The following is a 21,123-nucleotide window of genomic DNA, read 5'->3' as shown; positions in this document are numbered from 1 at the left end:
AGGAGCCACATGCTGTTTTCCTTCCCCATCCCTTAAGGGGCTCTGGGTGAAGTGGGATACTAATCGGTCTCCAGGCACTGAGGCCGTGCTCCCTCCGCAGCCCCTGGGGAATCTGCTGGACAGGAGCCGAGTATCGTCAGGGACAAGGCCCTGCTACTGAGAGGTACTCTGTGTCCCCGTGGGGACCGCGCATGGAGCGCTGGTGCCATATACACTGCAGCACTGCTGGGTGTGTTAGTGCGCCGGGGACTACCACGCAGGCCGCGCTGTGAGGTACTCTGTGTCCCCGTGGGGACCGCGCATGGAGCGCTGGTACCATATACACTGCGCACTGCTGGGTGTGTTAGTGCGCCGGGGACTACCGCGCCGGCCGCGCTTATATGCGGGCCGCGCTTATAACTTTAGTCCCCGGCTTTTGCGGCCTACTAGCGCATTTTCCCGCCCCCAGGCCTGTCAGTCAGGGGAAGGGCGGGACGCTGCACAGAACGTCAGCGCTGAGGGCTGGAGCATACTCTGTATCCTCCTCCCCCCTCATTCAGCTCAGTGGGGCTCCAGATTCCCGCACTTTCTTGGGCACGCCCTCGGCCCCCTCCTCCCCACAGAACGCCGGCAGCCATTCCTGTCAGCTCTTCTGACGCTGGAGAGGAGAGAAAGCTCTGGGAGGCCCAGGCAGGGATGCTGGTGATCACACAACCGCTGTGAGCGGTCGGTAAGCAGCACCTGAGGTGCTGGCCCCACTGAGTGCCGGAGTGTACATATATATATATGCTTATATGCTATACATTTACACTGTAAGATCGCACTGTTGAATTTTGGCTATATACCCTCCTGGATTGTACTCAAACAGCATGTCGTCCGCAAATAGCAAGGGTGCCAAAGCACAGGCTTACTTTGTAACCTGTACCTCATGTGCGGCTATACTACCGGCAGGTTCCTCTGACCCTCATTGTGTGCAATGCTCGGCCCCTGTGGCACTTACTCAGCCGGAGCCTCTGCTACTGGTGGCCCAGGCAGAACCACCTGCTAACACTGTCCAGGTGACAGGGACGGAGTTTGCAGTATTTGCTGACAAACTGTCTGAGACTATGGATAAATGGTCTGCTAGGATACTAGAAGCCTTACAGTCCAGACCGGTAACTCAGGCCCCGGGCACTGTTCAATCATTGACCCCAGGCCCCCCTCATTTGGAGCTGCAAAGTGCTCCTGGGGTGAACCATGGGTCCCAGGGTGAGGTCTCTGACATGGACCGCAGTCCCAGGCCGCGTAAGCGGGCTCGCTGGGAAATTCCCTCGACTTCATCACATTGTTCAGGGTCTCAGCAGGAGGACTCTCTGGATAATGAGGCGGAGGTAGCAGATCAGGATTCTGACCCTAAGACCGCGCTCAACCTGGATACACCTGATGGTGACGCCATAGTGAATGACCTTATAGCAACCATCAATCAGGTGTTGGATATTTCTCCACCTGCTTCTACAATTGAGGAGTCAGCTTCTCAGCAGGAGAAATTCCGTTTCAGGTCTCCCAAGCGTCCATTGAGTATGTTTCTGGATCACTCTGACTTCAGAGAGGCAGTCCAGAAACACCGAGCTTGTCCAGATAAGCGTTTTTCCAAGCGCCTTAAGGATACACGTTATCCCTTCCCCCCTGACGTGGTCAAGGGCTGGGCTCAGTGTCCTAAGGTGGATCCTCCTGTCTCCAGACTGGCGGCTAGATCCATAGTTGCAGTGGAAGATGGGGCTTCACTCAAGGATGCCACTGACAGACAGATGGAACTATGGTTGAAATCCATCTATGAAGCTATCGGCGCGTCTTTTGCTCCAGCATTCGCAGCAGTATGGGCACTCCAAGCTATCTCAGCTTGTCATGCGCAGATTAATGCAGTCACACGTACGTCTGCTCCGCAAGTGGTGTGCTTAACCTCTCAGGCGTCGGCGTTTGCGTCCTACGCCATTAATGCTGTCCTGGACTCTACGAGCCGTACGGCGGTAGCATCCGCCAATTCGGTGGCAGTCCGCAGGGCCATGTGGTTACGTGAATGGAAGGCAGACTCCGCTTCCAAAAAGTTCTTAACCGGTTTGCCATTTTCTGGCGACCGCCTGTTTGGTGAACGATTGGACGAAATCATTAAACAATCCAAGGGAAAGGACTCATCCTTACCCCAGTCCAAACCAAACAGACCTCAACCACGGAAGGTACAATCGAGGTTTCGGTCCTTTCGGCCCGCGGGAAGGTCTCAGTTCTCCTCGTCCAAAAGGCCTCAAAAGGATCAGAGGAACTCCGATGCATGGCGGTCTAAGTCACGTCCTAAAAAGACCGCCGGAGGAACCGCTCCCAAGGCGGCCTCCTCATGACTTTCGGCCTCCTCACACCGCATCCTCGGTCGGTGGCAGGCTTTCCCGCTTTTGCGACACCTGGCTGCCACAGTTAAAAGACCGATGGGTGAGAGACATTCTATCCCACGGTTACAGGATAGAGTTCAGCTCTCGTCCTCCGACTCGATTTTTCAGAACATCTCCGCCCCCCGAGAGAGCCGATGCTCTTCTTCAGGCGGTGTGCACTCTGAAGGCGGAAGGAGTGGTGATCCCTGTTCCTCTTCAGCAACAGGGTCACGGTTTTTACTCCAACTTGTTTGTGGTACCGAAAAAGGACGGATCCTTCCGTCCTGTTCTGGACCTAAATCTGCTCAACAAACACGTAAAAACCAGGCGGTTCCGGATGGAATCTCTCCGCTCCGTCATCGCCTCAATGTCCCAAGGAGACTTCCTGGCATCAATCGACATCAAAGATGCTTATCTCCACGTACCGATTGCACTAGAGCATCAGCGCTTCCTGCGTTTCGCCATAGGGGACGAACACCTTCAGTTCGTGGCACTGCCTTTCGGCCTGGCGACAGCACCACGGGTCTTCACCAAGGTCATGGCAGCAGTGGTAGGAGTCCTACACTCTCAGGGACACTCGGTGATCCCTTACTTAGACGATCTGCTGGTCAAGGCACCCTCTCAAGTGGCATGCCAACGCAGCCTGGACGTTGCTCTGGAGACTCTCCAGAGTTTCGGGTGGATCATCAATTTTCCAAAGTCAAATCTGACACCGGCCCAATCACTGACATATCTTGGCATGGAGTTTCATACTCTCTCAGCGATAGTGAAGCTTCCGCTGGACAAACAGCGTTCACTACAGACAGGGGTGCAATCTCTCCTTCAAGGTCAGTCACACCCCCTGAGGCGCCTCATGCACTTCCTAGGGAAGATGGTAGCAGCAATGGAGGCAGTTCCTTTTGCGCAGTTTCATCTGCGTCCACTTCAATGGGACATTCTCCGCAAATGGGACAGGAAGTCGACGTCCCTCAACAGGAACGTCTCCCTTTCACGGGCAGCCAAGGCTTCCCTTCAGTGGTGGCTTCTCCCCACCTCTCTGTCGAAGGGGAAATCCTTCCTTCCTCCATCATGGGCTGTGGTCACGACTGACGCGAGCCTGTCAGGGTGGGGAGCGGTTTTTCTCCACCACAGGGCTCAGGGAACCTGGACTCCGACAGAGTCCTCCCTTCAGATCAATGTTCTGGAGATAAGGGCAGTGTATCTTGCCCTAAAGGCGTTCCAGCCGTGGCTGGAAGGCAAGCAGATCCGAATTCAGTCGGACAACTCCACAGCGGTGGCATACATCAACCACCAAGGGGGAACACGCAGTCGGCAAGCCTTCCAGGAAGTCCGGCGGATTCTGACGTGGGTGGAAGACATGGCCTCCACCATATCCGCAGTTCACATCCCGGGCGTAGAAAACTGGGAAGCAGACTTTCTCAGTCGCCAGGGCATGGACGCAGGGGAATGGTCCCTTCACCCGGACGTGTTTCAGGAGATCTGTTGCCGCTGGGGGATGCCGGACGTCGACCTAATGGCGTCCCGGCACAACAACAAGGTCCCAACATTCATGGCACGGTCTCAAGATCACAGAGCTCTGGCGGCAGACGCCTTAGTTCAGGATTGGTCGCAGTTTCAACTCCCTTATGTGTTTCCTCCTCTGGCACTGTTGCCCAGAGTGTTACGCAAGATCAGGTCCGACTGCCGTCGCGCCAGACTGGCCGAGGAGGTCGTGGTATCCGGATCTGTGGCATCTCACGGTGGGCAAACCATGGGCACTACCAGACCGACCAGACTTGCTGTCTCAAGGGCCGTTTTTCCATCTGAATTCTGCGGCCCTCAACCTGACTGTGTGGCCATTGAGTCCTGGATCCTAGCGTCTTCAGGGTTATCTCAAGAGGTCATTGCCACTATGAGACAGGCTAGGAAACCAACGTCCGCCAAGATCTACCACAGGACGTGGAGGGTATTCCTATCTTGGTGCTCTGATCAGGGTGTTTCTCCCTGGCCATTTGCCTTGCCCACTTTGCTTTCCTTCCTTCAATCCGGATTGGAAAAAGGGTTGTCGCTCGGCTCTCTTAAGGGACAAGTCTCAGCGCTCTCTGTGTTTTTTCAGAAGCGCCTAGCCAGGCTTCCACAGGTACGCACGTTCCTGTAGGGGGTTTGTCACATAGTTCCTCCTTACAAGCGGCCGTTAGAACCCTGGGATCTGAACAGGGTGCTGATGGCTCTTCAGAAGTCACCTTTCGAGCCAATGAGGGATATTTCTCTCTCACGCCTTTCGCAGAAAGTGGTCTTCCTAGTAGCAGTCACATCACTTCGGAGAGTGTCGGAGCTAGCAGCGCTGTCATGCAAAGCCCCTTTCCTGGTGTTTCACCAGGACAAGGTGGTTCTGCGTCCGGTACCGGAATTTCTGCCTAAGGTGGTATCCCCCTTTCATCTCAATCAGGATATCTCCTTACCCTCTTTTTGTCCTCATCCAGTTCATCAGTGTGAAAAGGATTTGCACTCGTTAGATCTGGTGAGAGCACTCAGACTCTACATTTCTCGTACGGCGCACCTGCGCCGCTCGGATGCACTCTTTGTCCTTGTCGCTGGCCAGCGTAAAGGGTCACAAGCTTCCAAGTCAACCCTGGCTCGGTGGATCAAGGAACCAATTCTTGAAGCTTACCGATCTTCTGGGCTTCCGGTTCCCTCAGGGCTGAAAGCCCATTCTACCAGAGCCGTGGGTGCGTCCTGGGCTTTGCGGCACCAGGCTACGGCTCAGCAGGTGTGTCAGGCGGCTACCTGGTCGAGCCTGCACACTTTCACGAAACACTATCAGGTGCATACCTATGCTTCGGCGGATGCCAGCCTAGGTAGGCAAGTCCTTCAGGCGGCGGTTGCCCACCTGTGTAGGAAAGGGCCGTTTTACAGCTCTATTACGAGGTATTATTTTACCCACCCAGGGACTGCTTTTGGATGTCCCAATTGTCTGGGTCTCCCAATGGAGCGACAAAGAAGAAGGGAATTTTGTTTACTTACCGTAAATTCCTTTTCTTCTAGCTCCAATTGGGAGACCCAGCACCCGCCCCTGTTCCCTTCGGGCTGTTGTTCTTTGTGTACACATGTTGTTCATGTTGAATGGTTTCAGTTCTCCGAAATTCCTTCGGATTGAATTTACTTTAAACCAATTTATAACTTTCCTCCTTCTTGCTTTTGAACCAAAACTTAGGAGCCCGTGATGCACGGGGGGTGTATAGGCAGAAGGGGAGGGGCTTTACACTTTTTAAAGTGTAATACTTTGTGTGGCCTCCGGAGGCAGAAGCTATACACCCAATTGTCTGGGTCTCCCAATTGGAGCTAGAAGAAAAGGAATTTACGGTAAGTAAACAAAATTCCCTTCTTTTGGTCGCCGCAAGTTTGACGCAAAATGCAATAACAGGCGATCAAAACGTAGCATCTGCGCAAAAATGGTACCATTAGAAACATCAGCTCGAGACGCAAAAAATAAGCCATCACTGAGCCATCGATCCCAAAAAATGAGAACGCTACGGGTTTCGGAAAATGGCGCAAAACATACGCCACTTTTATTGGACAAGCTTGTGAATTTTTTTTATACAACTAAACCTCTACAAACTCGCACCGAGCTCAGGCATCACACCCACACATCAGTTTTACCATATAGTGAACACCGTAAATAAAACATCCCAAAAACTATTGTGCCATCACACTTTTTTTTTTTTTGCAGTTTTTACACACTTGGAATTTTTTTTGCTGTTTTCCAGTATACTATATGGTAAAACTTATGGTTTCATTTAAAAGTACAACTCATCCCGCAAAAAAACAAGCCCTCATAAGGCAAGATTGACAGACAAATAAAAAAGTTACGGCTCTCGGAAGAAAGAGAGGAAAAAAACAAAACGGAAAAACACAAAATCCCCGGGGGCTGAAGGGGTTAATATAACTGAACCGCTTATTATTGTGAAGCGGTGGCATTCAGGAACTGCAGACCAGCTTTTATATTTGAGAAATGGAGCAACATGCAGCCGGCTGTCCATCAGTGTCTGGGGCATGGGAACATCCGCCACTCACTGTATACTGAGTGGTGACTGAAACTGCTTTGGCCGCGCCTCTGTGACTAAAAGCCGGAGGTCTGCAGGTTAATAGCTTTAAGTTTTATTTAATTTACAGGTTCACTTTAAGTGGCCAAAATTGAGCACCAGTACTTACACTTGCTTGTGTCACAGCCTTCATGCATCTACATTTACATAATTTGCATACTTAAAATGTTCTCCCTGTTCTCTCCCAGGCCGACTTCCGCATTGCTGCTACTGGCGTTGTCTTGGATCTAGACAAATCTATCACTGTGGTGAAAAAGTTAAAATTGATCGGCTACCCTTGCAAAATCTACAAAAATACAGCCTTCATTAAGGTAATCGTGTTTTGCACTTTTTCCTGTTATTGGACTTGCACGCTTTAGGAATAGTTTTCACAAATGTTTATTAAGTAGGCATCTAGTCCATTTACTAATACTGTAAGGCCTCTGGAAAACGCCACCTCTTAGACCAGATTTCTGATGACAGATTTTAATATTTAGTACATACTACTATGTACTGTATATACTGGTAATCTTGTTTGAATAGACTTCCCCAGATCACTTTATTAATGCAGTTTAAAGGGGTGTTTTTTTTTTTTAGTAGTTTAACAATGTTTTCTTGCTATAAAAAATCTACACACCTATATTATACCAAGGCCTGTACCCCGAAATAAAGTAGAACACTTCAATGATAAAAGCTGATAAGTGAGGTGACAAGTGCTCGCTCTAGTCCTGGGCATCTGTGAGACTAGGGCATGTGCATTGTGTTTCTTCAGCGCTCTATTGGGAGACCCAGACGATTGGGGTATAGCTACTGCCCTCTGGAGGCCACACAAAGCACTACATTAAAAGTGCAAGGCCCCTCCCCCTCTGGCTATACCCCCCCCGTGGTATCACGGGTTCTCCAGTTTTAGCTTTGTGTGCGAAGGAGGTCAGACATTCCATGCATAGCTCCACAGATTTTAGTCAGCAGTAGCTGCTGACTGTTTCGGATGGAAGAAAAGAGGACACATATAGTGTCCCCAGCATGCTCCCTTCTCACCCCTGGATGGTGTTGTAAGGTTGAGGTACCTATTGCTGGTACAGGGCTGGAGCCTGACATGCTGTTTTCCTTCCACATCCCCTTGTAGGGCTCTGTGGAAGTGGGATCCTGCCGGCCTCTCAGCTCTGACGCCGGGCTCCATCCACAGACCCATTAGAACCTGATGGAGACGGAGCAGGAGTACGATCAGGGACAGGCCCTGCATCATACAGGTACTCTGTGTCCCCGGCAGGCACAGACACACTCCGGGCTGGCTGGGTGTTGTAGTGCGCCGGGGACCGCAACGTGGAGTTGGTGTCCCTACAGATTACTGGGGGACTTTTTTGTGTATGGGAACGCAGCGCCGACCCCCTCTGGACCGGGCGGCGCTGCTGTGACTTGTGGTGCGCCGGGGATCCGCCGTCCGCGCTTTTACGGCGGCGGCGGTTATAAATTTAGTCCCCGGCTTTTTGGGCCTAGGACGCCGGCAGCTCCGTTTCGTTCCCGCCCCCACCCTGTCATTCAGGGTAGGGGAGAGACGCTGTTCGCTAGCAGCGACGAGGGCTGGAGCCTGATTTACATGCTCCAGCCCTCTCACTTGGCACAGAGGGAAGCAGGCTTCCCGCTCTTGGCCAGGAACGCCCAGGGCCCGCCCCCCTTCCTCTCTCGAGACGCCGGCAGCCATTACATGCATGCCTGGCTGGAGGAAGGACGCAAGGCTCTGGGAGACCTGGACTAGGGGCTATCTGGCGACCACACACCCGCTTTTTTAAGCGGGCGGTAAGCGATTTTTCTGTGCTGGTCCCTCTAGTGCCTCACGGTGTATCGGTGTACTGTGTACAGATATATAGATATTGTATTTCTTGCACTGTGAGGTCGCTTCTGGCTGCATATCCCAGATCGCTCTGTGGAAGCAGCAACATGTCATCCTCAAAACGCAAGGCGGCCAAGGCAAAAAGGGCTGTGTATACTGCGTGTGCTGCATGTGGGGCTAATCTACCAGCAGGCTCCGATGACCCCCATTGTGTGCAATGCTCCGACCCGGTGCTGCTTCGCCAGCCGGAGTCAGGAGAGGTAGCGACCCAGGCTGAGACGCTTGTAAGTTCTGCCCCGGTGACAGGGACGGACTTTGCAGTTTTTGCAGATAATATGTCTGTGTCTATGGCAAAAATCCTTGAAACCTTGCAATCTATGCATGGGGCTCAGTCTCTGGGCACGGCGAGGCCTCTGTCCTCAGGTCCCCCTTACTTGGAATGTATCCAGCCCACAGGGGGGGTCCCCGGCTTCACAGGCCGAGGATTATGACTCAGATGATGGCCCCAGCCACCCTAAGCGAGCTCGCTGGGAAAGACCCTCGACGTCTTCACACTGCTCAGGGTCTCAGCGCAATCAGTCTCCCTGTGATGTGTCTGATGAGAGTGATCAGGAATCCACTCCTGGAACCCCTCTCAACCTGGATACCCCGGATGGGGATGCCATGGTAAACGACCTTATCTCAGCCATCAATAGGCTGTTGGATATTTCTCCCCCAGCCCCTTCAGCAGAAGAGGCGGCTGCGGAGCAGGAAAAGTTTCGTTTCCTTTATCCCAAGCGTAAATTGAGTGCTTTGTTAGATCACTCTGACTTCAGAGAATCAATCCAGAAGCACGACGCTCACCCAGAAAGGCGTTTCTCTAAACGATCTAAAGATACGCGTTTCCCTTTCCCCCCTGAGGTGGTCAAGCGCTGGACACAGTGTCCAAAGGTAGACCCCCCGATTTCCAAACTTGCAGCTAGATCCATAGTTGCAGTGGAGGATGGCGCTTCACTTAAAGATGCCAATGACAGACAGATGGACCTTTGGTTAAAATCTGTCTATGAAGCTATCGGCGCGTCGTTTGCTCCGGCATTCGCAGCCGTATGGGCACTCCAGGCTATTTCAGCTGGCTTAGCAAAAGTGGATGCTATCATGCATCCAGCAGTGCCGCAAGTGGCGCACCTTACCACGCAGATGTCGGCGTTTGCGTCTTACGCTATCAATGCGGTCCTAGAATCTACCAGTCGCACCTCAATGGCGTCCGCCAATTCGGTAGTTTTGCGCAGAGCCTTGTGGTTAAAGGACTGGAAAGCAGATGCTGGTTCCAAAAAATGTTTAACCAGTTTGCCTTTGTCTAGAGATAGACTGTTTGGCGAGCCATTGGCTGACATCATTAAGCAGTCCAAGGGTAAAGACTCCTCTTTACCACAACCCAGAACATCCAAACCTCAGCAGAAAAAGTGGCAGCAGAGGTTTCAGTCCTTTCGAGGTTCGGGCAAGACACCATTTACCTCGTCCAAAGGGACTCAGAGGACGCAAAGAAACTCAGATTCGTGGCGGACTCACACACGCCCCAAGAAAGCAAATTGAGGTACCGCTTCCAAAGCGGCTACCTCATGACTTCCAGCCCCCCCCCTCCGCATCGCCGGTCGGGGGCAGGCTCTCCCGCTTTTCCGGCATTTGGATGTCACAGGTCAAAGACCGGTGGGTGACGGACATTTTGTCTCGCGGGTACAGAATAGAGTTCAATTCTCGTCCTCCAGCTCGGTTCTTCAGAACCTCCCCACGTCCAGACCGAGCAGATGCTCTGCTGCAGGCGGTGGATTCCCTAAAAGCGGAAGGAGTGGTTATCCCAGTCCCTCCTCAGGAACAAGGGCAAGGGTTTTACTCCAATCTCTTTGTGGTTCCAAAAAAGGACGGCTCGTTCCGTCCTGTTCTGGACCTAAAACGGCTCAACAAACATGTGCACGCCAGGAGGTTCCGGATGGAAACCCTCCGCTCTGTCATTGCCTCAATGTCCAGAGGAGACTTCCTTGCCTCAATAGACATCAAAGATGCTTATCTCCACGTGCCAATTGCTACAGAACATCAACGTTTTCTACGTTTTGTGATAGGAGACGACCATTTTCAGTTCGTAGCTCTTCCATTTGGTCTGGCGACAGCCCCACGGGTCTTCACCAAGGTCATGGCGGCGGTGGTAGCAGTCTTGCACTCTCAGGGACACTCGGTGATCCCTTACCTAGACGACTTATTGGTCAAAGCTCCCTCTCAGGAGGCATGTCAGCACAGCCTGAATGCTACGCTGGAGACTCTACAGTCTTTCGGATGGATCATCAACTTTCCAAAGTCGATCCTATCACCGACTCAGTCACTAACGTATCTTGGCATGGAGTTTCATACTCTAGCAGCGATAGTGAAGCTTCCGCTGGACAAGCAGCGGTCACTACAGACAGGGGTGCAATCTCTTCTGCAGGGCCAGTTGCATCCCTTGCGGCGCCTCATGCATTTCCTAGGGAAGATGGTGGCAGCCATGGAAGCAGTTCCCTTTGCGCAGTTTCATCTGCGCCCACTTCAATGGGACATTCTCCGCCAATGGGACGGGAAGTCAACGTCCCTGGACAGGAAAGTCTCGCTTTCCCAGACGGCCAAGGACTCCCTACAATGGTGGCTCCTTCCCACCTCATTGTCTCAGGGAAGATCCTTCCTGCCCCCATCCTGGGCAGTAGTCACGACAGATGCGAGTCTGTCAGGGTGGGGAGCAGTATTTCTCCACCACAGGGCTCAGGGGACGTGGACTCCGCAGGAGTCCACCCTTCAGATCAATGTTCTGGAGATCAGAGCAGTGTATCTTGCTCTACTGGCCTTCCAACAGTGGCTGGAAGGAAAGCAGATCCGAATCCAATCGGACAACTCCACAGCGGTGGCATACATCAACCACCAAGGAGGGACGCGCAGTCGGCAAGCCTTCCAAGAAGTCCGGCGCATTCTAATGTGGGTGGAGGACAGAGCATCCACCATATCCGCGGTTCACATCCCAGGCGTAGAAAACTGGGAAGCAGACTTCCTCAGTCGCCAGGGCATGGACGCAGGGGAATGGTCCCTTCACCCGGACGTGTTTCAGGAAATCTGTCGCCGCTGGGGAGTGCCGGACGTCGACCTAATGGCATCCCGGCACAACAACAAGGTCCCGGCATTCATGGCGAGGTCGCGCGATCAAAGAGCTCTGGCGGCAGACGCCTTGGTTCAAGATTGGTCGCAGTTTCAGCTCCCATACGTGTTTCCGCCTCTGGCGCTCTTGCCCAGAGTGCTACGCAAGATCAGATCCGAGTGCAGCCGCGTCATACTCGTCGCTCCAGACTGGCCGAGGAGGTCGTGGTATCCGGATCTGTGGCATCTCACGATCGGTCGACCGTGGTCACTGCCAGACCGACCAGACTTACTGTCCCAAGGGCCGTTTTTCCATCAGAATTCTGCGGCCCTGAACCTGACTGTGTGGCCATTGAGTCCTGGATCCTAGCATCTGCTGGATTGTCTCAGGGAGTCGTTGCCACAATGAGACAAGCTAGAAAGTCGAATTCGGCTAAGATCTACCACAGAACGTGGAAGATTTTCTTGTCCTGGTGCTCTGCTCAGGGAGTGTCTCCCTGGCCATTTGCATTGCCCAAGTTTCTTTCCTTCCTGCAATCGGGGTTAGAAAAGGGCTTGTCGCTCAGCTCCCTTAAAGGGCAAGTTTCGGCACTATCCGTGTTTTTTCAGAAGCGTCTAGCACGTCTTCCTAAGGTGCGCACGTTCCTGCAGGGGGTCTGTCATATTGTGCCCCCGTACAAGCGACCGTTAGATCCATGGGATCTGAACAGGGTACTAGTTGCTCTCCAGAAGCCGCCCTTCGAGCCTCTGAAGGAAGTTTCCTTTTCTCGGCTGTCGCAGAAAGTGGCGTTTCTTGTTGCGATCACATCGCTTCGGCGAGTGTCTGAGCTGGCAGCTCTGTCATCTAAGGCTCCCTTCCTGGTGTTCCACCAGGACAAGGTTGTGCTGCGCCCCATTCCGGAGTTTCTTCCTAAGGTCGTATCCTCTTTTCATCTTAATCAGGATATTTCCTTGCCTTCTTTTTGCCCTCATCCGGTTCACCGGTATGAAAAGGACTTACGTTTGCTAGATCTGGTGAGAGCACTCAGAATCTACATTTCCCGCACGGCGCCCATACGCCGTGCCGATGCACTTTTCGTCCTTGTCGCTGGTCCGCGCAAGGGGTTGCAGGCTTCTAAAGCCACCCTGGCTCGATGGATCAAAGAACCAATTCTAGAGGCCTACCGTTCTGCGGGGCTTCCGGTTCCTTCAGGGCTAAAAGCCCACTCCACCAGAGCCGTGGGTGCGTCCTGGGCATTACGTCACCAGGCTTCGGCTCAACAGGTGTGCCAGGCAGCTACCTGGTCCAGTCTGCACACTTTCACCAAGCATTATCAGGTGCATACCTATGCTTCGGCGGATGCCAGCTTAGGTAGAAGAGTCCTGCAGGCGGCAGTGACACCCCCGTAGGGGAGGGCTGTTTTGCAGCTCTAACATGAGGTATTTATTTACCCACCCAGGGACAGCTTTTGGACGTCCCAATCGTCTGGGTCTCCCAATAGAGCGCTGAAGAAGAAGGGAATTTTGTTACTTACCGTAAATTCCTTTTCTTCTAGCTCTTATTGGGAGACCCAGCACCCGCCCTGTTGTCCTTCGGGATGTTTTTTTGTTGTTTGCGGGTACACATGTTGTTCATGTTGAACGGTTTTTCAGTTCTCCGATGTTATTCGGAGTTAATTTGTTTAAACCAGTTATTGGCTTCCTCCTTCTTGCTTTGGCACTAAAACTGGAGAACCCGTGATACCACGGGGGGGGTATAGCCAGAGGGGGAGGGGCCTTGCACTTTTAATGTAGTGCTTTGTGTGGCCTCCAGAGGGCAGTAGCTATACCCCAATCGTCTGGGTCTCCCAATAAGAGCTAGAAGAAAAGGAATTTACGGTAAGTAACAAAATTCCCTTCTTCTACAGCATTCCAATAAGATTACCTTTGGATACATCGGGCTACCTGCCCCTGTGTAGAAATGTGCTCCAGAGGCAGTAGACAACTTCCACCCCCACCCCCCTTTGAGGCTTTTTTTAAAAAAAAAAAAAAAAGTCACAACCGAAAAAAAAATAATATAATTTTATGTATTTCGAGGAGTAATAAAAGGAATCCCACATTAAATAATGTCAGCATTAACCAAGATGGGGAACACTAAGAAATGATCACAATCAGTATAGAAGTAGTGTGACATCAGCTGTAGTAAGAAATTGACTTACTAACGAACATATGTATATATGCACAGCAAGAGCCAAATCAGCCGCAGTCAGACAAAGTATCAGCATTATCTGAGTGGAGATAATTCACTATATCAACCTCACTCATGGCTAAGTGTAGAGATGAGCAAACATGAGGGTTGGGTTCAGAAACCGATTTCCAAAAAAACAAAGTTCAGGTTCGAAGTTGTAGTGCGTTACGTGTGTAAACCACTGAAGCGAGCAGTGCTGTGCATGGGTATGAGTGATGCTCAGCCGTATGCGAGCCGCGTGCAGTGTTTGATCGTCTCACACCGGGGGGGGCGTCAGCGTGATCAGATGTAGTGTTGACACACAAAAAAAAATAAATTTGAAACCCCCACCCACCCTCCCCCGGAAGTGATCGGCTTATGGCTGGCAGCATGTGGGTGCAGATACAAACTGCCCAATTACTGGCTTCCATTGAGGTCCGGTTCAAGTCAGGGTCACAAAACTGAACCTTATCAAAGGTATGAATGTGCCCTCCGAACCTCCACAGGATCGCTTATCTCTAGTTAAGTGTACACATGGTATAGCAATGAGGAATAACATCCCCATAGGGTCCTGTACTGCAGAGAGGCTTCCTGTGACCTATCATCATGGGTTCTGTTTCCCGTGTTGGTTTAATCGTTGGCCCCTAAGGCTTGGCGGCCAATGCTTATTACAGAAAGCAAACTGTGGGGGATGTCTAAGAAGGAAGTCAGCCAGTTACCTCCTTTATACATATTTGTAAAACCTATCCATAAAGAGGACAACCCCTTTACTGCTTTTTATGCTTTTTAAAAATTGATATATATTCTAATTATAGGGTAAATGGAGTAAGTAATGGCTTGATGCTGGAGGGTTACATTTTCTCTGCATACATATTGATTTTTATACTTCTCTTGATTTTCTCTTTCCAGGGAATGTTTTCTTCCGTCTTGGAAGTGGCCAAGTTTGAAGGAGCGTCCGTACGAACAGTTAGTGGTATCCGGGGGCAGATCAAGAAAGCCTTACGAACACCTGAAGGAGGATTTAGAGCAACATTTGAAGACAAACTCTTAATGAGCGGTAATAAACCTCTGAAGATGGTACATCTGTGTCTCTAGAACCCACATGCACCTGTTACATTGCACTAGGAGGGCACCCATAGAATTTTTTAGTACAGTGTATGCCTGTGGTCTAATACAGGGGCATGGGGAATCCAGACAGACGTGCCCATCTTATGCTGTATTACTGATGTATTCTACCCTAGAAGCATTGCTTTGTGGAGTCTTTCTTCACCCATGACTCTCCATGGAGCATCATGCATCTTCTCTCAGCGTACCATACTCCTGAGAACATACACCTCACCTGACACACACTAAGCTTCATGCTTTCACTTACTCCTCAGACACCATACGGATCTATATCAGACCTTATACTGGCGCTGCACCTGAGTGAGATGGGATTGGTGGGTTTTCAAGTACTGGAATGTGTTTCCATTCTTTGACAGTAAGCAGTGAGCTTTACAATGCTGAGGAACTCTAGTGTAAAGTATCTGATAATGTTTCGTGACCCAGTGGATAAGCTTTCACCCCCATACAAGTACAAATCCTCTGCATGTGGCAGACCCACTGTAATAGGATATTAGATTCCTTCATCTGTCAGATGTACTGAAAGCGCCCCCTGCTGTTCCTTCTAGATATTGTATTTCTGCGCGCTTGGTACCCGGTCACTGTTCCCACCTTCTATAATCCTGTGACCTCATTGTTGAAACCTGTGGGACAGAAAGAGTCATGGACTGGAATGAAAACTGTGGGTCAATTACGGCACGAGCTTGGCATCAAACCGGTGCACCGCAAAGATTCCCTGTACAAGGTACCTATAAAACCCGTAGTAACCTGCCATACAGATGGGCCTGCTGTGTGGGCTCAGTTATAGTTTTTATATTATTTGCGTTTTCCTTTTATAAATCTGTTCCTTCTTTACAGCCCATCGTGAGGAACGAAAGACATTTTAATCCACTCCATATCCCCAAAGCTTTGCAGAAAGCACTGCCATTTAAGAGTAAGCCTAAAATGATGGAAAAGAAAAGTAAGGTGACAAGGGACAGGGTGCGACCTGCTGTTATCAGAGAGCCCCATGAAAGAAAGGTGAGTGTCTCTCCGCCTCCGGCTACGTTGTACGCTATATATCTTTCTCCCCAAGATTTCTACAAGACTCTTCTAGGTCAAAGGCAGAAAATCGCACAGACTGACAATCTGTGTCCGCACCTTGTTCTCCTATTTCCTATTCCCATTATTTTTTAGGTCTAGTGTTCCATTAACCCCTCCCTGAGATAAATTTACATTACACCATATCGAAAGAGCTTGCACCATTGCTGTCAGCCCCTGACTGTTATTCAGCCATCATTTCCATGAATCTGAGCGTGTACCTGTGCTATGCACACTGCTGTTAACCAGTTAATTGCCACTGCTAGTTTCTGACTGCGGCATTTAAAGGGAACTGGTCAGCCAATTCATGCTGCCTAAATCATGGGAAGCACGATTGCAGACATATGTTTTTCAATGTGAAAACATCCAGCGTTTCAGAGAGAACATAGTTTTAAAGATTTGTCAGGGGGCAGCATGAAACTAGCCTCGTCTCCTATTGTCCTCAGCACCACTCTAGTTGATTGATCGGTCTCTCCATGTGTGTACATCAGGAGAGCGCTGTGACTCCCATGGATATTTTGTACACTTATGATATAATAAAGTTTTTTAATTTCCTAAAAAAACATTTCTTCTGGTGATCCCTATTGTGGCATTCTTTTTTATCTTTGTCTATGACATTGCTGTATGCCAGGAGATCCCGGAGGGTGGTGCCCTTCTCATATCTAGTCTCTCCCTGTGACTCCCATGGCTCAGTGCAGGGAGAAGCCAGATTGTTACACTCTTTCTCTGAAACACTTAAGCGTTCATGCAGCAGTTGTGCAGCCAGGCATTAAAGCACGTAGAAAGGGTCGGGCATTGTGTTCCACGTGCCCAGTGGAAAATCGCCATGTTGAGAAGGGTTATAGAGTTAAAGTTGAACAACGTCTAGTTGCCTCAAATGCACTTATTTGACTTATTGTTAACTAATGTTATTTGTTTTTGCCCAAAAGATAATGGCCCTACTCACTGCTCTGGGAACCGTTAATAACTATAAGAAACAGAAGGCCAAGACAAAGCACAAGCAACAGAGGAAGGAGTTTCTACATCACAAGGCAAAGGAAGAAGAGGACAAGCTGAAGAGACAAAAAGATGCAAGGAAAAAACTCTTCCGTGCAATTGGACAAAAGGAGAAAAAGAAAGTAAAGTCAAGTCTGAAAGGCGCAGCGCCTAACTGATACTGTCTACAGATCTGTGTAAATATGGCAGCCCGCTCACTGGACATTTACAGGTTTCTCAGAGGTCGTTAACACTTGGTACTATTGTGAACCAAGTCTTTATTTAAATGTTTTCTTTTTTGTTAATGGATTTAAAAAAAAAAAAAAAAAAATATATATATATATATATATATAACATATATATATATATATAACATATATATAAACAAACACAATATACAGGAAAATACACTTTTGGCCTTAAATGATTCTTGACATTATACTGGATGCATTATAGTGTGGGCAGTCATAGCTTGCAAAGACCTGTACAGCAATGAGAGAAAGTGTCCCCTGTAACTCTGGTACTCTGGCTTCCCCCATCTATGGGAACCAATAAATGCAGAGCTGCACTTACATGGGTCAGTTTTCAACACTGTACCTATGGAGTTCATATCATTAAATAAAAAATGCTAATGATATTACGTTCGTTTAAAAATCATGACATTCATCATATTATCATATTATAAAAGTGACAGTTCATCTCTGCAGCAATTTAATTTTCACAATGTGTGTGTGTGTGTATGTATAATATAAAATGTGTGTGTATATAATATATATATTTATAAAATCCCACCATACTCTGCCATTTTATTGATGGCGCCCATATCTTCATCAGATGACAGACATTCTGTGCAGTTATGCTAATATAATCTAGACTAACAGTAAGTACAATCAAGACTGCACAGCAATTGTCTGCACCCCATCCTATCTCATCATAGGCAGCACCGAAACAGCTGAGCTGACAGCAAAACTTTTTTTTTTTTTTTGTCAAGATGGACAATGAGCAGCAATTCTGGAATTGTTTTGTTTTTTTTTTTTAAAAGATATTTTAAATTTTTCACTGTATTTGAAAAAGTGAGCGGCAAAGGGTGTTTTGTGTCTTTTGCTGAATTATCTCTGAAGCGCACAGTTGTAGTAGGAATCCCCAGAATGCGTGCTAACACTATGCTGTACGTGTGCTGCGGTATGCTGGAATACCAACTGACGGCACACTATATATACAGCAGAAATCAGGAAAGGTTTCAACTGAATTATCGTAGGCTATATACTCCACTTAAAAGCACTTCTAATGAATAAGTGGAGTCTTTAGGCTGCTGGAAAACTTTTAGTCCAGCGTCACGTGTTGCAGGGCTTTTATAAGCATCCTATAAAATGGCTCCATCACATACAAATGGTTGCTTGTTCTGGTTGCATTTTGGGTTGGCTTGCAGAAAAACTGCTTCAGAGACCAGTGTGCCAATTGCCAGATTTGCTGTATCGTAAGTACACGTACTGGCTCAGCTGGCAACTCACAGAGAACTCTGGTAGAGAAACAATCCTTTGTGCTCAGGCTGCTAGAAGATGATTGTCATAAGTGGAGTTATGAGTTATTCAGATTCCAAGCTGGGGGCATTTGATCATTGCCTGCACCTACAGATGTGAACAGCCAATTGAAGAAAATTATTGGATGAGCGGACATGAAGTGTATACCGTAACAGAGTTATTAAAGGGAACCTGTCACCAGATTTGTCCCCTATAAGCAGCGGCCACCATCAGTAAGCCCGTATATACCACGTTCTAGAAGATTGTATATAAGATCCCAGGCTGTTTTGTAGAACGTAAAAAACATCTTTTATTATATTCACTTGCAGGGCGGTAGGGTCCGATGGGCATTGCTGGTCTCGGTCCAGTGCCTCCTGTCTTCCATCCATTGCCATCCTCCTTGCTTCGTGTGGATGACACGTCCCACGTCATCCACACAAAGTCCACCATTGCGCTCCTGCACACGCTCACTTCTCTGCCCTACTGTGTGCAGATCAAAGTATTGTAGTGCGCGGGTGTTCTTTGAACTTTCTCTGCACCTGCGCATTACAATACTTTACTCTGCCCGCAGCATGCTGAGAAAAATACTCCAGAGCGCAATGGCGGATTTTGGAGAGGACGTTGGATGTGTAAGCAAGGAGGACGGCAATTACAAGAAGAGAGGCGGTACTGGATCAAGATCAGCAACGCCATTGGACTTGATCGCGCTGCAGGTGAATATAATAAAAGCTATTTTCTTTGTCGCTCCTAATTGGGAGACCCAGACAATTGGGTGTATAGCTACTGCCTCCGGAGGCCACACAAAGTATTACACTAAAAAGTGTAAGGCCCCTCCCCTTCTGGCTATACACCCCCCCGTGGGATCACGGGCTCCTCAGTTTTATGCTTTGTGCGAAGGAGGTCAGACATCCACGCATAGCTCCACTGTTTAGTCAGCAGCAGCTGCTGACTATGTCGGATGGAAGAAAAGAGGGCCCATACTAGGGCCCCCAGCATGCTCCCTTCTCACCCCACTTTCTGTCGGCGGTGTTTGTTAAGGTTGAGGTACCCATTGCGGGTACGGAGGCTGGAGCCCACATGCTGATTCCTTCCCCATCCCCATTAGGGCTCTGGGTGAAGTGGGACTTTACCGGTCTCCAGGCACTGAGACCGTGCTCCTTCCACAGCCCCCGGAGAATCGGCTGGATATGGAGCTGAGTATCGTCAGGGACAGGGCCCTGCTTCGTTAAGGTACTCTGTGTCCCCGGGCATACCGCGCGCACACCGCAGCATGCTGGGCGTGTTAGTGCGCCGGGGACATCAGCGCTGCTGCGCTTGTGCCATTCCTCACTACAGCGCTGCTGAGTGAGTAGACTTAGTACGAACGGCCGCGCCGGCCGCTGGGGTCAGTTTTCACTGCGACGCGGCTGGGACTTGGGGTGCGCCGGGGACTTCCGCGCTAGCCGTGCATGTATGACGGCCGCGCTTATTACTACAGTCCCCGGCTTTTGCGGCCTAGTTCGTTTCGTTCCCGCCCCCAGACCTGCCAGTCAGGGGGAGGGCGGGACGCTGTACAGACCATCAGCGCTGAGGGCTGGAGTCTGCTTTACATACTCCAGCCCTCACACTGGGCACAGTGGGACGCCAGTTTCCCGCACTTTGTTTGTGGCACGCCCACGGTCCGCCCCTCCTCACAGGACGCCGGCAGCCATTCCTGTCTGCACGCTGAGCTGGAGAGGGGAGACTGGGAGACCCAGACACGGGATTCTGCGACCTCACACCCGCTTTTCAGCGGGCGGTAAGCAGCCCTCAAGGGCTCACCCCCACTTGTGCCGAAGTGTACTTTGTATTTTTGTGCTTGCATGCTATACATTACACTGTACGGTCGCTGGTGACTCTCTGCTATATACCCTCCTAGGTTACTCAAGGCAGACAACAGCATGTCGTCCGCAAAAAGCAAACGTGCCAAGGCACAGACTTTATATGCTGCTTGTACCGCATGTGGGGCTGCTCTACCGGCAGGTTCCACTGACCCCCATTGTGTGCAGTGCTCGGCCCCTGTGGCACTTGCTCAGCCGGGGCCGCTGATAGAGGTGACCCAGGGAGAACCACCTGTGAATGCTGTCCAGGTGACAGGGACGGAGTTTGCAGTTTTTGCTGACAGATTGTCTATGACTATGTCTAAAATTCTTGAAGCCAACCGTGGGCTCTGCCAGACCGTCCAGACTTGCTGTCTCAAGGGCCGTTTTTCCATCTGAATTCTGCGGCCCTGAACCTGACTGTGTGGCCATTGAGTCCTGGATCCTAGCGGCTTCAGGTTTATCTCATGAAGTGGTTGCCACCATGAGACAGGCTAGGAAACCATCCTCCGCCAAGATCTACCACAGGACGTGGAAGATATTCTTATCTTGGTGCTCTGCTCAGGGAGTTTCTCCCTGGCCATTTGCATTGCCTATTTTTCTTTCCTCATGCAGTCTGGGTTGGAAAAAGGTTTGTCGCTCGGCTCCCTTAAAGGTCAAGTCTCCGCGCTATCCGTATTTTTTCAGAAGCGCCTAGCGCGACTTCCTCAGGTACGCACGTTCCTGCAAGGGGTTTGTCATATCGTCCCCCCTTACAAGCGGCCGTTGGAGCCCTGGGATCTAAACAAGGTCCTAATTGCTCTCCAGAAGCCGCCTTTCGAGCCTTTGAAGGATGTTTCCCTTTCTCGTCTTTCACAGAAAGTGGCCTTTCTAGTGGCGGTCACGTCTCTTCGGAGAGTGTCCGAGCTGGCGGCGTTATCATGCAGATCTCCCTTCCTAGTATTTCACCAGGACAAGGTAGTTCTGCGTCCAATTCCAGAATTTCTTCCTAAGGTGGTATCCTCCTTTCATCTCAACCAGGATAT

At 50.1% G+C, this 21,123-nt stretch overlaps 1 protein-coding gene across 3 annotated transcripts in view; it reads left to right on the top strand.

Moving 5' to 3' along the window:
• The window catches only part of BMS1 (BMS1 ribosome biogenesis factor), an 81,638-nt gene extending 64,117 nt beyond the window's left edge, over positions 1 to 17,521 (top strand). For all 3 annotated transcript variants that reach the window (XM_075349042.1, XM_075349041.1, XM_075349040.1), the window contains 5 exons: positions 6,649 to 6,771; positions 14,494 to 14,641; positions 15,255 to 15,430; positions 15,544 to 15,705; positions 16,695 to 17,521. In XM_075349042.1, coding sequence (XP_075205157.1) covers positions 6,649 to 6,771; positions 14,494 to 14,641; positions 15,255 to 15,430; positions 15,544 to 15,705; positions 16,695 to 16,919 — 834 coding nt within the window. In that variant the 3' untranslated portion in view covers positions 16,920 to 17,521. The remainder of the gene's footprint in view (positions 1 to 6,648; positions 6,772 to 14,493; positions 14,642 to 15,254; positions 15,431 to 15,543; positions 15,706 to 16,694) is intronic.
• The last annotated feature ends 3,602 nt before the right edge of the window (positions 17,522 to 21,123 follow it).

Source organism: Anomaloglossus baeobatrachus, chromosome 5 (genome assembly GCF_048569485.1).
Source record: "Anomaloglossus baeobatrachus isolate aAnoBae1 chromosome 5, aAnoBae1.hap1, whole genome shotgun sequence".
NCBI classification, from domain to species: domain Eukaryota; kingdom Metazoa; phylum Chordata; class Amphibia; order Anura; family Aromobatidae; genus Anomaloglossus; species Anomaloglossus baeobatrachus.
Note: the sequence above shows the minus strand (reverse complement) of the source record. Positions and strands in the feature narration are given on the sequence as shown.